Source organism: Phaseolus vulgaris, chromosome 6 (assembly GCF_051622355.1).
Source record: "Phaseolus vulgaris cultivar YP4 chromosome 6, ASM5162235v1, whole genome shotgun sequence".
NCBI lineage: Eukaryota > Viridiplantae > Streptophyta > Magnoliopsida > Fabales > Fabaceae > Phaseolus > Phaseolus vulgaris.
This window is the reverse complement of record NC_143503.1, coordinates 27,192,460-27,210,733: the sequence shown is the minus strand read 5'-3', so window position 1 is coordinate 27,210,733 and position 18,274 is coordinate 27,192,460. Positions and strand designations below refer to the sequence as shown.

Below are 18,274 nucleotides of genomic sequence, written 5' to 3'. Positions count from 1 at the left end.
ATCTATAACTGTGACTATTATCATTTCATAATATATTATTATCTACTCATTCTTATAGTATCTACCAAATATGGGATGAAATTAATGTTTATCTCGTTCTTATCTTATCATTTTGTTTATCTTTTCTTTATCATTAAATAAATGTTTAAAGTACTTTTTTCATGTCAAAATGATGTCACTAATTAATAAGAAAAAGAAGAAATGAATTTTTTTAAATAATATTTAAAAAAAATTATGGGTTAAAGATTCAACCATAATTTTAATAATTAAAAATATATTTTAGAAAAATGTTAAATATTTGTTTATTTTTTTAATATGCAGCTAATTACATCAATTACCCTTATTATTTATATACACATTTCCTTATTTTTCAAGTCATATCCTTTTTTATAATGATTGCCAACATCCAATGTTTTTTAAATAATCATTAATATTAAATAAAATAAAGTATAATTAATTTAATAAAAAAAATTAGAAATTTAGAAATATATATACACTGAAATATTTTTAAAGAATATTAATTTTAAAAATAGAAAAATATCTATCTATAATAAAAATGTATTTTTTTTGTTTAGTTTTGAAAACTTTAAAAAAAATATTAAATAAAAATATTATAAATTTATTTATCTTAAATGTATTTAAAATTAGTATATATATATATAACAAAATAATATTTAAAGTTTAAAATAAAAAAATATTTATTTCAATTATTCTTATTGAAAAAGAACACAAATCTCTCTATATGAGAAATGTAATTTGTTTTTCAAGTCAAGTTGTGATTTCGAAAATAGATTGTTAAGTATGTTAAAAATGACCAATAAGTATCAAAAATACTTGTATTATATTTTATTTAAACACTTAATTTGTACAAATTTAATTATTTTTTTGCAAAACATAATTATTACCAGCTTAGAAATTTAGAATGTTTGAAAATATAAAAGTTGCTTGAATTTCTTAACATATGCTTACATGATTTTGATGCAGTAAAAGAAGTCAAAAGTTGCTAAGAGAATTTGAGTCAACATAGGAAGTTTACGATGACCACAAGAAATTTGGCGCTGAGCAAAATTAAAGCAAGGAGCACCATAAAATCTCACTTTAATGTGTTGAGCGAAGATAAATGTTGTTGAGAGAACATATTCTAGAGAAATGTGTGTATCTCCCAATGTGAAATAGTAAGGAGTTTTCAATATTAATGATGATTTTTTTTTACCCCTTCAAGACGTTTCATCTTTTGATGGGTGATGTTTCAATTTTTATGTCACGTTGTCCTAATACACGACATCTAAGTGTTCCTGTGTGAAGCATTTAAAATGTTTTGATTGTTTCTTCCTTTTCAATTTGCATTCATGTTCAACAACTAAGTTTTTAAATATTCAATGGATTACTTTGATCAAGATTGTTTTTAAATATCATTGGATGAGAAGGTAGTTTATTTTCAAACGACTTGTAGGCATAAGATTGTTGTGACTTCGTAATACTTTGATCCGACGTGATGGTCGTTTATTTTCAAACGAATTCAAATTACTTTGATGGTCACTTATTTTCAAACGAATTTGTACTAATGATTCGATGTGATGATTGTTTATATTTAAACAAATATGGATTATGATGATGGTCGTTTATTTTAAAATGAATGTGTACTATGATTAAATGTGATGGTTGTTTATTTTCAAACAATTTTAGATTATAATGATAGTCACTTATTTTCAAATGAATTTGTATTATGATTCAATATGATGATTGTTTATTTTCAAATGACTTTGTACTATGGCATGATGTGATACTTGTTTATTTTCAAACAACTTTGGATTATGATGATGGTTGCTTACCTTCAAACAAATTTGTACTGTGATCCAATGTGATGTTCATTTATTTTCAAATGAATTTGGATTATGATGATATTCACATTTTTAAATGAATTGGTACTGTGATCCAATGTTATGGTTGTTTATTTTAAAACAACTTTGGATTATGATGATGATTATTTTCAAACGAATTTGTTCTGCTATGATTTGATGTGATGATTGTTTATTTTCAAGTGACTTCTGGTTATTATGATGTTAGTTTATTTTCAAATGACTTGACAAGAAATTATTTGATTTTTTTATTAAAAATGATAGGTCCATCTCAAAATTGGATGAAGTCAATATGATAGTTTGAATTTTAGTAAAAACCATACAACTTTGTGATTTAGAAATTTTTTTACCAAGGTAGGTGCCAAATGTTCTTATTGGAAAGGAGTGTGACTCTCCCAAGGTGGAAAAGTGTTATTCTTAGGAAGTCGGGTTTATACCTCCAAAGGTTGATCGTTGAGTTGTTAATGAAGTTCAAGAGAAGATTCATCTGCAGAAAATTCTCCAACACTCAAGTTAGTAAGAGCTAGAGAAAACATACAATATATGAGTATAAGTCTTTTGGGGCCTAGTAGAGATATTCAAAATAAATAAGATATCTGATTGATTATCAATTATTACTATATATGTGAATAAATATTCGAGTTATGTGGTTGCATCTTATTTGATGATTGAATTTTATATTGTTATACTTATTTTCATATATTTTGAATACGGGTAGACATATAAAGTAATATTGCTTTTTTATTCTAGAAAGAAATGCGACTCTCCCAAGGTGGAAAAATGGTTTGTCTATCAAGGAAATTTGTGACTCTGAGAATCATTATCGAGTTTGTTGAAGATTCACCTACAGAAGATTCACCGTCGCTTAAATTAGTAAGAGCAAAGGAATTATAAGTATATTCATAAGTATAAGAATTGAGTGAGTACTTCCTGTAGGATTGATCTATATTTATGTATTTTTGGGCTTGGACTAAAATAATCAAAATATATTCAAAATAAATAAGGGATATGTATACGGAAATAAACATCCAAGTTATACGATTGCATCTCATTTAATTGAATTTTATATTATTATTTATATATTTGTATATTGAATAAAGGTAGGTATATCAATAAATTATTTATATATATATATATGTATATATATATATATATATATATATATATATTAGCACTCTTTTTATTATCGATTTTTTCTCATTTCACTACCCGAAACACTTCATTAGCACACTTATTTTTTCTCTCATACGCTTTGGTCCTCATTCATGTAATCAACTTTTCCTTTTCTTTTTCCTTGTAACATACCCACATCTCGAAAAGAAAAAGAAAAAATGTACACACTAGAGTAACACAGAAAAAGGAGGAGGGAAATAACTTTTCTTTGAGGGGTGGAGTACTAGTGAGGAATAACTTTAAATGTATGATTCCCTTACCCCCCAAACTACCATCCCATTATGAGATCCATTTTGTTAGCTCAATGTAATGGAAATGCTTGATCCCCTCATTTGGATATCATATTGCACTTTAATGTGCATTGATTTCTACATCATTATTTGATGGTTGGGTCTTTAGTTTTTTTTTTTTTATGTCTCAGATTTCAAATGGTCCTTTTTAAGCAATATGAGGTAAGTGACTAACATCATTATGATTGTGAAGAGTGACGAACCACATTGCTTATCCGTTTATCTTTTAGCTATGTTGAGCAAATTTGAGACACATCTTTCACCTCCCATTGGACTATAACCTCTTCAGTCAGTGATGGTTGTTGTTTAGCAGTCAAGTTAAATATGATTCCAGCGTAGACCCGTATAACGCTAGCGAGATGATAGTATAATTATGGTCAGATGATCTCAAGTAGTCTCCCAACGAATATAATAGTGAAATTAGTATATCCGTGTTTAGAATCTATCTGCAAACAATAAAAATTAGCAATAACAATAATAATAAAAATGGGGTTGAGATAGTTGTGCAGAAAATATAAAAGTGATTAAAATAACAAATAAAAGATGGTTGATCCCCAAGTTCTTCTATAATTGAATTCTTCACAGGTTCTCCAAAGATTAATCATTTTTCAATCCTCCAACAGAGTTAAACCAAACTGAACATGCGTCAATCTAATTTAATTGAAACTCACCAGTAAAACATGCGACTACTGGTTTAATCAATACCCACTTTGTTCCATGCATATACTCCATAAGATTGCTTATCTCCTCTCTCTTGAATCATGCACCCAAGAAATTAATTAGAACAATGTAAACTAACTAAGAAACAAAAGTTTAAGATAGATAAGGAAGACTCTTAATCATGCGTTCAAGTACAACCTCTCACAAAAACCAGTTTACCAGGAGATTAGACTATTAAAACAACTGCTATATAAAATTAAAAATCGAAACTTTTATTGACCAAAACCTCATCACTCTATGGGGAATTACAAAGGAAACAACAAAAAAGGTTTAGCCTTCCATGCGAAGGCAAAACAAAAGGATTATAAAGAAGAAAATAAAACTAGGTCTAGAATGTGTTTGCTCCTGTAAAACGCGATCCCAAAAATCAGATTAAAAATATGCCTTATGATATTGTTTTACAATTATCAGAAACATATATCTTCATTCCCAAATAGTCTCAGATTTTATTCTTGCTTTTCTTTCAAATATATTGTTTCCAATTTTCTTCATTTGTGCATTGATTGTGATTGATTCCCATATTGTTGTGAGAGATATTGCAAAAATTTGCATTTTTTTGAGATATTTGTAGACCTAATTCTCTAAATCTTTATTTCCGATTTGTTTCCTGTTTTGATCCAAAAGAAGAAACTTAGGTTAAAAATACAAAATTAACATAAATAATAATAAAGGTCCAAATAAATCAATAATATTAATTAAAACAGTAAATTTATTTATTATTATAGTCCAATAATCTATTATTAAGGCTATTGAATGTGAATAAATATATGTTCATCAATTAGTTTTACAATATCAAATCATCACTGATCCACGAAACAATGGAGTCTAAAATATCTACCAAGTAATAGGAGAATTGCGAATGTGTTGAACTAACTCCTTAAAGTAACCCTTCATTATACTAAAAGTTATAAAAAATATTGGAAATGATGTAATAAAATTTTTATGCATTTGTTCTTTTCTCATTATATATTTAGTGCAATTTTAACATGGTTCAAGCATACACATGGAGTTGACAATGTTAAATAGGTAAGGGGTCCATTATAACAAGGTTTTAAAATGTATGAAATTTTTTTAAACAATGTGGGATCATTGTGGGATTAAGAAAAATCGTAAGGAGTATCATTGTGGGATCTTCACCATACTCTATCACGTCAAGGATTAGAATCTGGATGTAGGCTTAACTTGATACTACAAAATTTGTTTTCAATGTGAAATTTAAATTTATATACTAATAATTTGACTATATCTTTAGTTGATGTATTAAAGGATATGAATACTAGAGTTATAAAAGGATCCTAATATTAATTGTGTCTTTCTACAATGGCTGCAAATTTTGGAAGCATATCCTCCTCCATAGCTTCGTCTTGCATATCCACTACCTCTGCCATAGATGGTAGCATTGTTTTTATAACCTCATTTGCTAGTAGCAATCATTGCCTTGAATTGATCACCAAAAAATTGTCTCTCGTTGTGTAATGAGAGAGCAAACTCTATTCAATGATGGATTATCTGATGAACTAACATGGAAGGTGAACAAAGATCTTGTAAGGGATCAATAACTTCACCCATGGATAAATGTAGCAACCAGAACTCTGATCAGAGCTCTGATCACATTGAGGGTTGCACATTTCAAGCACAAAACTAAATATTTGTGGATAATATGATAAAAAATTAATAGTAAGTGACAATATGTCCAACAAAAATTTATTTAAGTATTAGTAACAAATATCATTGATTCAACTACAAATGTTTTTCATTTCATGTCCCTCATTTGAATAAATCTTTATCATGAAGTTGAAATCTATATCATCATTTTCATAATATTCTTATAAGGAGGAGGTTTTGATATTGAGTATATCATGAAGGAGATTGCTCAAATTAGTATACGAGAATCGAAAGAAATTCTAAACATTATTTTGGTTTTTACATGACCTCAAATAAAAAGATTACTGGTAGGAATTCATGAAAACGACATGGTACAAAAGACTATTTCATTGATAAAAAAAAGACAAGGAGAAAAAGATATAAGGAAGTGCATGAACTTGATTATATATTTCTAAACAAACCGATTTTTTTTAAAGAATTGATTAAAGGTTTTTCAAGTATTGAATTTAACTACTCATAACTTAAACATGAAGTCACACATCAACAATGCATCAATTGAACTTAGCATGTGCATATTAGAAAAGAAATTGATGTTTTCCAACTTAAACAGGAAGTCCCACATCAACAATGCATCAATTGAACTTAGCATGTGCATATTAGAAAAGAAATTGATGTTTTCCAACTTTTAGTAAGGAGTTATTAGTTAAAAGCATGGAGTTGTGTGATAGTTTAAAGATTTTCCTAGTAAGGAGTTGTGTGATAGTTTAAAGTTTTTCCTAGCAAGTTGGATTAGTTGAATGCACTATTGATTATAATGTATATAACTTTTGATTAAAAAAATAAAACTAATTATACACACACATAAATGTTCACTCTGATAGCTCATAAGAGGATGTACACACATAAATGTCCTCCCTCATAGCTCATGGACTTATTATGTACTAAGATTAACATGTTAAATCTTATGAGATTAAGTACACTGCATTTGTCAATTAAATTGAAGCCTATTCATAATAGGCCCAACAATTATTGTTAGGATAAACACCAACAAACTTTGATATAATCTTATGAGAGTGAGATTTTTCAGTCAAACCCAACCTCAAAAAAATTGACTTATAAGAAGAGATTTAGACCTTATTTGCATATTGTAATTTAGTCATATCTCTAATCGATGTAAAATCTCAACACACCCTCACACCAAGAATTGAACATATTGGGTGTGAGAATAAATGAAGTTCGATAATAGGTGACAAAATAAGTTCAACAAACCTCGTTAGAATAGACACTTGATAATATTTAATATAATCTTAGAAATCAAATTTTAAGTTTAACTTGGACTCATAAAACTAACATATAAGATGAGGTTTAGACCTCGCTTGTATATTTAATTTGATAATATTTTTAGGTAATTTATGATCTCTGACACCCACATTCGTTAGAAAATACAACGTAATATTAAAAGAAAAACATAAATAAATATATTTCAAAAGACTTAAACCAATTTTTTTAATTTATTAACAAATCAATTTGAAAAAAAATAATTTATCTAACTCTGGTTGACTTAAGCATCGAAAAATATTCTGTAGGTGGATATTATCAGTCTTGTTAGAGATCCCACATCGAATAGAAGACATTTCATAGTATATAAGTGGATGAAAAATCCACCTTATAAAGTCGATTTTATAAAATTGAGTTAGAGTTAAAATTAACTTCTTAACAAGTCTTTATCAACAATTTGATAATCAATTATTAGAAATACAAACTCAACTTTCCAAGAATATAACCCCATTCTTTTCCATTAATAACATCTATTACTTAACATAAAATGATTACATAAAATTTGCTTAAATTATTATAAAAATTGTCACAATTCATGTTTTGTTATATGTAAGGTGCATACAATGGAGATCTAAGGCATTGATGCTAAGAATACACTTTTGCATAGTAGGTTAGATTTATAAATATACATAGAGCAACTAAGGGTTTTAAAAATACAACTTTCCGAGTGGCATTGAAGAAAACATTGGAGAGTTCACACACTAATGAATCCTACTTCTTTGAAATTGCTTTTGATAACATCTTTTTGCAAACAGTATAATGTCATGGTGTGGTTTTCAAGCCAATTAAAAGTATTTTGAAGTTCCACATTGAATAAATCAGTTTTCAATCTAATTAAAAGTATTTTGAAGTTCCACACTGAATAAATCAGTTTTCAAATTTTCTTTTGTTTTATATAAAACTTTTTTCTAAGCAAAAATTAAACTCATTAGAGTGAAATCTAAGTGCACGCGAAGATCGACATGCCAAATTCAAGGTAAGTTTTTAAACTTCTTTTCCTTTTTTTTAAAATTATTTTAGTGTTTGTTTTGTACTTGTGAGTGGTTGTTTTTATTTTGTATGTTGTTTAAATTTAGATGCTTTTTTTTACTAGAATTTACTTTTTATCAATTATTATGCATTTTAAATTGGCTATATGAGAGAACATAATTGATTGACATAGAAAATCAGTGACTCATAGGTTACTAACAACTAGTTCTATAACATAGAACATGACTTGTTTCCACCAATATACTATCATGCATTTTGAAATATACATTATATATATATGTATTACATTAAATTTATATTATTTATATAGTAATTAATAATTAAAACATCACAATTTATGTCAAAATACTTTTTCACATTACTCAAACAAAATAATTACATTTATAATTCCTTACTAATTAGCTTGGATTAGCTTAGGATTTAGTAGACTATGTGTAAGATTAAATTGTATTAATAAAACTAAATAGTTAGATGTAAGAAATATGATGAAGACTCAATATACTTTAATTGTATATAATGATAAGTTGGGTTGAGTACTGAGTTACATAAAAAAATATAATAAAATAATAATCATCTACAAATTTTACAAAAACAATTTTATACTTTTCATATAAATATTATATTTTTTTTCTTTATTCATTACCTTATCAAATTTATATTTTTAAGGTTTTTTTAAGAGTGATAACTTTTTCATTACTCAATTAAAAAAGTGGAATGATAATTTTCAATAATTATAATAGCTATTTAAGATTAATATTTTTTTTATAAATTTAACACCGTTAACTAAATTGATCAAACTTCGTAATTTTTATTGACAAAGGATTCTTTTACAAATGGAAAATATTAATATATTACTTCATCTGTTATTTGGACACAAAAGTCTCACCTAAGGAATAATTGTTACATATTTTTCTCTGATATTTTATGGTATTTAAATTTTATACTATTTTTTAGGTATTTTTTTACCACTTTTAATATTTTTTCCATTAATACTTGTTGAAAATAACTTTTTATAGAAAAATTTATTTAAATTTTTAAGAAGTTTATTTTAATTAATTTATAAATAATTATATCTTTTTCATATAAGTTTCTATAAAATTATATATCAATAAATGAACAACATACACACAACACTAGAACTCAATGGATATTAAAAAATAGAATAAACAATGGATAATGATGACAGATAACTCAAATATATACTAGAACTGAAATAAAAATAGAATAAATAATAAATATTAAAAAATACAATGGATAATGATATGGATAATAAAAAAATAGAATAAACAATGGATAATGATGACAGATAACTCAAACATATACTAGAACTGAAATAAAAATAGAATAAATAATAAATATTAAAAAATACAATGGATAATGATGACGGATAACTCAAGTATGCGATCAAAAAGGTTCTCTTTTGTATTGGTGTTCTATATGTTTAAAAGTATGTTTGACTTCATGAAACATTGTTTACTTTAGTTTTTCAAAATTCTTAATTTTAATTTATACATGAATTAATTAACTAAAAGAGTATTTGATTTTTTAATTTTTTTAAAAGTTTAAATGGTCTTAAATTAGAGGTTGTGTTTTTTTTAACAATGAGAGTTTATTCTTAATTAGTTATCTGTTATCCTCTTAATCTTAATTACTATTATCTAATTTAAAATTTATATTTTTTCTTATATTTTATTATTTTTTTAAAGATTTTTAGTAGTTTTATTGAATTTTTATACTAACGACTAAGAGATGATATAGTTAACTTAAAAAGTTAAATTTTTTTATAGAAGATAAAATTCACTAATGGTACACGACAAAAAAAATCTATCTATAAAAAAAATTATTATATAAGTTATGTTTAATCAATAAAATCGATCTTAGGTAAATGCTGTTTGATGATTTCGGTCTTATATAGCCGAGCCGAACATGTAATGATAAATGTTTTTCACTTTTGATAGTAATTCTTATTTCTCCATAAAATGAAAGACTCGACAATCTTAAAGAAATTATGCTTGTAACTAGGAACATAGCACTTTCCATTTGTATCATCACCATCACCACTCTTATTTAAGCCATGCTACTTCTAACAATTAAACAAATCAAAGAATAAATTAAAATTATACATATTTTTATAAGATTTGTGAAACAAAACAATGCAAACCCTTCCAGATTAATCATCTAGTTAATCTCCGTCACAAACTATGTTAGCTTCATTGATGAACAATTCCTCATAAGAGAGGAGAAACTATGAAAAGATTCTAGATATAACTTGACTTGCTTGTGAAATTTCCATGGTAAAACAATGCACTTTTCTTTCCTTTTTTTTTCACAAAATAATGTATACTACAAAATTGACAAAATTAAAGAAGAACAAAAATGGAAAAAAAAAGTTGGATTATAACTTTTATTTATTTATTTATGTGTAATTTATTATTAATTAAGATAAAAACATTTCTTATTATATATATTAAGTCATTATTATTGAATTAAATTTAAAATATTATTTATTATTTTGTGAAATTTAATTAATTATTAAAATTTATATTGTGAAATTTAATTAATCATTAAATTTTATATTTTTTTTCAATCGATTTCAAATGTTAGTCTATATTATGAGTTGAATCTATATGTTAATGACTAACAAAATTCTATGAACTCTTTAAATAAATTAAATTCTATTCTCTTTTACAAATAATAAATATTAAAAGAAAACATTGAATAATGACGATAGAGAATTCAAATTTGCAATCACACACATTGTGTGTGCTGAAAAATAGTTAAAAAAATGATTTGTTATTGTTTTATATGTTTAATTACATTATCAGTTTTTAAGTTAAAACTTAACTTCTGGAAACAAATGTTTAATATTTTTTTTTAATTTTAACTTATACGTGGAGTAATTAACTAAAAATTATTTGATTTTTTAGTTTTTCTTTACCAAACAAACTTTTAAAGAGCATATATTTAAGTATACTATAGCTTATTAATTAAAGATCTCAAAAGACCATGTTAATCATTTTCAGATTAGTTTTAATTAAAGTAGAGAAAATTTGTCAAGATAACTAATTTTAATTTATTTTTTAAAATTCTTACAGATAAATTCATCCCAACATTTTTTTTAATTTCTTCTTTTCTTTTCTTCACCAGACCTAGTCAACACTCAGAACAAATTTGCACTATATTTATTTATATATTTTTATATTAAAACTCAATATTTCATTCACATTTATGAAAATTATTGATCCGACCCGACCCAGTTAAATTATCTAAAAGGTTAAGGGAAGTAGGAGAAAGAATAATTAGATAAAATTACAGGGGCTCATTTCTTCCAGCAATAAAATGCTATCATAAATTTCTTCGGTGCTCTTAAGTCTCACTTTTTCACTTCCCGCTCTTATCACTCTCTATCTGGGAGAGTGAGTGTGTGTGATTACAGTGAGATTAACTATTTATCCCTTACAAAACCACTCGTTCCGATGACATAGTTGCTGTGCAAGGGTGAGTTTTCTAACCGATCTGGCCGTTCCTAAGTGTTTTAGGTTAAACAAAACCCTTATTTTGACCACTCATTTCCTCTGTTAGGGTTTAGGTTGTGATTTTTGTCAGATTTGCAACTTTCATGGAAGTCTAAAATTTAGGTTATTTTTGTGTTATTGTTATTATGATTTTTATGTATTTTAACCTTTTCTTTACATTTTGCGCAAAAAATAAGGGATCATTTGGATCAATAGTGGAGTGAGGAATTTGATTTTCAAGAGAGGAAGAAGAAATTCTATTTATTAAAAAAACTATGTAGGGAGAACTACATCTCCCAAATGGTGTACACATTTTTATTCAACACTAGAGAGCATGTAGTTTCAATGAAATGTTTATTCTTCCTCTCGGCGATGCCATTTTGATGTGGTGTGTGAGGACAAGTACACTCATGTAAAATACCTTGTGAGGTTAAGAAGGAAGTAAGCTCAATGGAAAAATATTCTTTAGCATTGTCACTTCAGAAGAATTTAATTATTTTTTCCAAAATGGTTTTTAAATAAACACAAGTACAATGAGAGAATTCATCAATAAAAGTTACAAAATATCTGTGAAGCCAAAAGATGTGACACGGTTTGGTCCCCAAATATCTGAATGAATGGTAGAGAAAAAGTTGAGTTACATTTGTTTTGAAAATGATGACCTAACATGTTTTTCCAGTCTGACATGATTCACATTCAAACACTTGAAGTTTTTAAGACTAGGAACTATTATCTTCAACTTGGCTGGAGTTGGGTAACCCTGATGATCATGCAAAAGCTTTGCGGTTGAGGTAGCAGAACAGGGTATTATTTTAGTATTGTAAGCTGTGCACTACTATAACAGTCACAAACAATTAACAGTTTTTATTTAGAAGTTAGCCAAACAGGGTCTTAGTGGTGTGAAACTTTGCCTAAATGGTAGTATTAGAGCTGAAATGAAAATTTATGCATCTTGGATTTACTGTCTAAGACATCTTATTTTTTTTACCTGTTCCTGAGATATACAGTTACTTGAAAATATTATTGTATTAAGTGTGTCTTTATGTACTTATGCAAGTTATGTATGAAGTTCTTGTTAAATGGTTCATTTGCAGTTTGGCTTGCGTAGGTCAGGTGAAAATGTTGCACCGTGACTGGGTGGTGAATTTCTGAATAGGCAGGAGTTGTTTTCCACTCTATGTGTTGTCACGAGATTCAGAGAACTGCAGTGAATTGGGTTTTGATTTCAACTGACTGATGGAGTGCAACAAGGATGAAGCTGTGAGGGCTAAGCAGATTGCTGAAAATAAGATGCAAGCTGGTGACTATGAAGGGGGGCTGAAATTTGCTACAAAAGCCCAAAGGCTGTTTCCTGATATTCAGAACATTGTTCAGATCCTTGCAGTTTGTGATGTTCACTGTGCTGCTCGGAAGAAACTCTCCGAGTTTGACATGGACTGGTATGGAATTCTTCAGACTCAACAGTCTGCTGATGAAGCAACCATTAAGAAACAGTATAGAAAGCTTGCACTGCTACTTCATCCTGATAAAAATAAATCCGCGGGTGCAGAGGCTGCTTTCAAGTTGATTGGTGAAGCTAACAGAATGTTAAGTGATCAATGCAAGCGGGCTCTGTATGACTCAAAGATTGGAATTTCAGTGGGAAATACAGCAGCTAAGGTCGCACCTAGTCACCCAAATGGAAATGCAGGGAATTATCAGAACATTTTTAATTCACAGCCCCATGCTTGGAATCCATATCATCAGTTTGAAAATCAGACATTCTGGACATGTTGCTCTCATTGTAATACTAGATATCAATACTACAAAACTATTTTAAATCAGACCTTACGCTGTCAACAATGTTCTAAATCCTTTACAGCTCATGATATGGGGAACCACAATGTGCCACCAACATATTGGTCACCTTTTAATAACCACAAAGAGTCTGCAAAACATGCATCATCTAAAGAAGCATCAAAAAGCAATGGTGGAAAGTCTCATGGTGTAGAAGAGGAGGGTGTGTCCATGTCAAAATGCACTGCTGGAGTTGGTGCCTATTCTAAAGTTGCAAATAGCAGAAATGGCCACGTGGCTGCAGGAGTGACAAAGGCTGGTGTTAAAGTGTTCAAAGCCAAGGAATCACAAGCCTCAACTAAGGTTGGTTGTAAAAGAGCAAGGCAGTCAGCATCAAATGATAATAACAAAGCTGGAAATGGTAAAGGCATGAAAGATACCAAGGATCAAGAAAATACGGTTGATCCTCATAGGAAAACTTCAAGAAAAAAACAGCATGTTCTGTACCCAGAAACCGATAAAGCTGGTGATTTTGGGAGTTCACCCAGAAGGCCACGACACCATGAATCATTTACCACCCCTAAAGTAGAGGAAAAAGAAGTGCCAGTAACTGGTGGGTTGTTCAGTAACCTTAATCCAGCCTATCGTGCTACAGGTGTGGGTGGTCAGAATGGGGAGACAATAAATAAAGCAAGTGAACCACATGAAGAAACAATTTTAAGGAATAAAGCCAAAGTTGAGCAGACAAATGTGCAAGGAAGGGAGGTATTAAACTCAGATCTGAATGATAGAAAGTCTAAAGCCAACTATTGTTCTCCATCGAAGTCAAATTTGCCTCCCAATGCAGAGATTTCCTGTCCTGATCCAGATTTCAGTGATTTTGAGAGAGATAAGGCAGAGGATTGTTTTGCTGTTAATCAATTATGGGCTATTTTTGATAATGATGATGGTATGCCAAGATTCTATGCTCTCGTGAAGAAAGTGTACTCCCCTTTCAGGTTGCGGATTACGTGGCTAGAAGCTGACTCAGATGGCCTAGGTGAGATTAGGTGGCATGAAGCAGGTTTGCCCATTGCTTGTGGTAAGTTCAGACTCGGTGATTCTCAGAGAACTTCAGATCGTTTTATGTTCTCTCATCAGATGCATTGCATAAAAGGAAGTGACACTAGTACATATCTGATATATCCAAAGAAGGGAGAAACTTGGGCAATTTTCAGACATTGGGATCTTGGATGGAGTTCAAATCCAGAAAAACATTTGGAGTATCAATTTGAATATGTGGAAGTTCTATCAGATTTTGATGAAAATGTTGGCATTGAAGTTGCTTATCTTGGCAAACTGGAAGGGTTTGTTAGTCTCTTTCTGCACACTGTGTTGAATAGTATTAGCTTATTTTGTATTTCACCTCATGAAATGTACAGGTTCTCTCATCGGATTCCTTCATACAAGATGACAGGTGCTGAAAGGAAAGGTGTTCCAAGTGGATCTTTTGAACTTGATCCTGCTGGTCTGCCTACTTGTCTTTTTGAAGTCGGTGATACTGGTGTTGCGAAAATGGATGGAGTCAATTGTTCTCATCGGGAATACTCAAACTCAAAAGTTGAACAGGCAAAGTCTAGTGATAGTATTCACAAATCGAAGTTGCAAGAGAGTATTGACTCTGAAAGAGCAGCACAAATCCTCAGAAGGTCTCCAAGGTCGAGCCAAAAAAGTATGGTCAATGGCCAAGCAAGCACTAGACAATTCACGGTCAGAAAGGATGACATAAACATTGAGCACAGGGGCTACAGTCCACCAGAGGGAAACGCTGCTTCATCTCAGACTAATGCGAGGAAGGTCAAGACACCTCAGAAACAAGAGAAAAATAGTTATGATGGAGAGACATTGAAAACTCGAAAGTTGCCTAGAGATCTAAGCAAGAAAGATGCTCTAGGAGATGCATCTGAAAGGACAAGATGTAAGTTGACTGCTAATCAATCAAAAAACAGCAAAAATGTGAAGAGCACCAACATTCCTCAGTTGGTTGGAGAATCAGTTTCTGACTTTAAAAAGGATAAAACTGAAAAGATGTTTCAGTGTGGTCAGATATGGGCAATATATGGTGATAGAGATCACATGCCCAATACTTACGCCCAAATTAAGAAGATTGAATTCACTCCTAGTTTTAGAGTGCAGGTTTCCATGCTTGAACCCTGCCCAGTACCAAGTGTTAAAAGAGCAATATCTTGTGGAACCTTCGAAGTTAAAAAATCCAAATTACAGATTCTCTCTCCCTCTGCATTTTCTCATCAGTTAAAAGTTGAACCCTTGGTAAATAATCGATATGAAATTTACCCTAGAAAAGGTGAGGTTTGGTTTCTGTACGAGGATCAGAACTATGAACTGACTTCTTCAAAGCACGGCAGAGGTAAATGTAATATAGTAGAAGTATTAGCAGATAGTGAGAAGAGTATACAGGTTGTTGTTCTGTCGCCACATAACAACTCTCAGACAATTTTCAAAGCTCCCAGAATTCAGAGATCTAAAACTGGTGTAATTGAAGTATTAAGAGAAGAGGTTGGCAGGTTTTCACATCAGATTCCTGCTTTTCAGCACAGGGACAATGTGCATCTCATGGGGTGTTGGGAGCTTGATCCTTCTTCAGTTCCTGGTTCTTTTGTACCAATAAACTGAAGTATTTTTATACCCTCTTGTCCCCTTTGTTCGTTGTAGTGAATCTATATTTTGTTATATATTAATTGACCAGCTATTCTGTGAAGCAGCCATGTATTGAAATGTGTTGAAGGAACCCTCGTTTCATGTGTTTGGTAAGTTACATTAGTTAAAGCAGCTGTTAACGCATTCTGGCTATATTCTTGCTTTCATGTGTGCTCAGGATGGGTGGTTCTTGTGTTGGGACTCCACATTCCTTAACTGTGTTTACTAACCTGATTGTTCTGTCCTGGGTTCATCTCACTTTGATAGTTTTACTATGCCATTCAACCAGAAGAAATAGTATCTGATTAGACATCATGACAAATACCCTTTGATCCTGTTGGACTGTATCAGTCTATAATTCTACCTTTTTCTATGTTATTACCCGTGATGTTTGGCCAATGGGGTTCTGAGCAGCTATTTACCCTCATAAGCTACCCTCTCAACCTTCTTGGGTAGTTCGGCCGAAGGTAATACATGTCTGGTAAAGTTCGTTGGAGACTACTATCTTTGCACCATTCTCTGGAATTTTTTTCACTATCTTCATTGTGTTTCCCAACTATTCACCAATGGGACTTTGGCATCTGATAAAAAATTTAATCTTATGCTAGGGACACATTCTCATTGACATGAATTAATTGAACATTAATTACAAACTAGAGAAATTTAAGTATTTTGGTATACATATTTTTCAAGAGAGGAAGAACTGAGGAGTTTTTTTGGCCATTGAATTATAACTTAATTATATAAGTGAGCTTTATATTATATTCAATTAAAAATAAAATAAATCTTAAATAGAATAAATCTGTTTTTCTAATGTTTTCCCTCTTAGTATCTGTTTATTCCATCGTACTAGACTATAATTAATCACATATGATGTTAATTCTTCTCTTAATTAGGTTTTTTTTATCGCATAAGTCAATGGTATGTTGAACTTTTTTTGTATATTGATAAATGCGATATTGCATATTAACCAAACTCATACCTGAACTATAAGCTCATGGGCATTTTTGCACCCTTACCTTTTTTCTTCCTGCATTCCTATATTTTTGAAAGGTATAATTATCTTTTCGTTTCAATTTGGTTTCTATGTTTGTGTGCGTATATGACAAAGAAAAGGGGTGATCTGAACTGTCAGTGTGAATTGTCACTTAAAAGACACATTTGAGTGTTAGGGTTTGGAGGCTTGGGTTGCAAAAATAATGATTTGGGGTGCATGAAGAAAGGAAGAAACACCCTAAGCTGATTGGACTATGTTATCATCGAGTTCTAAAACAAACAAAAGAAGCTTTTCCTTCCTGCACCCCATTTTTCCACCTGCACTCTCCGATGCATGAAATTACCTAGATGCCCTCAAGGTTTTTACTTACTATATTTTGTCCCTCATTCCCCTTTCTTCCTCGCTGGTGCTTGTGGTGTTCCCTTTCTTCTAGTCGTTTCGTTTCTTTTTAACCACTTTCTGTTCTGCATTGCCTGCCACCACGTGTTTGCGTTTAGAACAGGTGGTCTAGAATAGTCCTGGATTTTGAATTCCACAATGGGGATCTGTCACATGACGAAGACTTCCAAAATTAACTTCTTTCACAAAATTTCTGAAATAGATAAAACCCAAAGTCACTATGAGAGTGCAAGAAGTAAAAGCCCCATTTATAGTATTTATATATTTATTTTACATTACTATAATTTTATTATCCAATTGAAATGATCAAATAAAATCAAAATGGCTTTCTACTTTAGTGAATTGATTTAATTCAACCATAGATAAAAAAAAAATTATTAATCATCCGCACGTTAATGACGAGTGGTTAATTAATTAACTTGTAGATGTGAACGACTCAAATTTGAGCTGGAAAATAACTTAATGAATTCTTTGGAGTTACTTCAAAATAAAAATAAAAAATCTAAACAGTTTTTATTTATAAAATTTAATTTAATTTCAAATATAAAATTTTATATATAATCAAAATCGACCACACGTAATATTTTTATTTTTTAAATATAACTATTATTTTATAAAACAGACTAATACATAAGTTTTCAAACTATTTAATTTAAGTCTATTAGGTAATAAATTAGATAGGTTGAAAAAATATATATCCAATTCAATTTAGATTTCAAATTTGTTAGTTTAATCTATCTTGTATTTGTAGGTTTTTCAAACTAGCCCAATAGACCAAATTCATGTTAACAACTCTACTAATAATCTTGATTAGGGAAAGCCAATGTGTTGAATTAAAGGAAAACATTTCTAATAATACTTATTCAAAATTAATAAAAAGATAAAATATTTTTATAAGATAAAACCAGTTTGCAC

General features: G+C 29.6%; 1 protein-coding gene across 5 annotated transcripts; it reads left to right on the top strand.

Annotated features, from left to right (window-relative positions):
* Window positions 1-11,268: 11,268 nt before the first annotated feature.
* Window positions 11,269-16,054, top strand: LOC137831737 (uncharacterized). Of its 5 annotated transcripts, XM_090303602.1 has the most exons (3): window positions 11,344-11,473; window positions 12,170-12,294; window positions 12,585-16,054. In XM_090303602.1, the coding sequence occupies exon 3, from the start codon at window positions 12,727-12,729 to the stop codon at window positions 15,937-15,939; it is 3,213 nt and encodes a 1,070-aa protein (XP_090159728.1). In that variant the 5' UTR covers window positions 11,344-11,473; window positions 12,170-12,294; window positions 12,585-12,726; the 3' UTR covers window positions 15,940-16,054. The 5 variants fall into 5 exon arrangements, with proteins under 5 accessions (XP_068495636.2, XP_068495635.2, XP_068495637.2 ...); XM_068639535.2 differs by lacking the exon at window positions 12,170-12,294 and having other exon boundaries at window positions 11,269-11,473; window positions 12,599-16,054; XM_068639534.2 differs by lacking the exon at window positions 12,170-12,294 and having other exon boundaries at window positions 11,269-11,473.
* The last annotated feature ends 2,220 nt before the right edge of the window (window positions 16,055-18,274 follow it).

Bases quoted from the DNA above. Each gene is read 5' to 3' on its own strand.
- LOC137831737 (XM_068639535.2), top strand. From the start codon at position 12,727: ATGGAGTGCAACAAGGATGAAGCTGTGAGGGCTAAGCAGATTGCTGAA.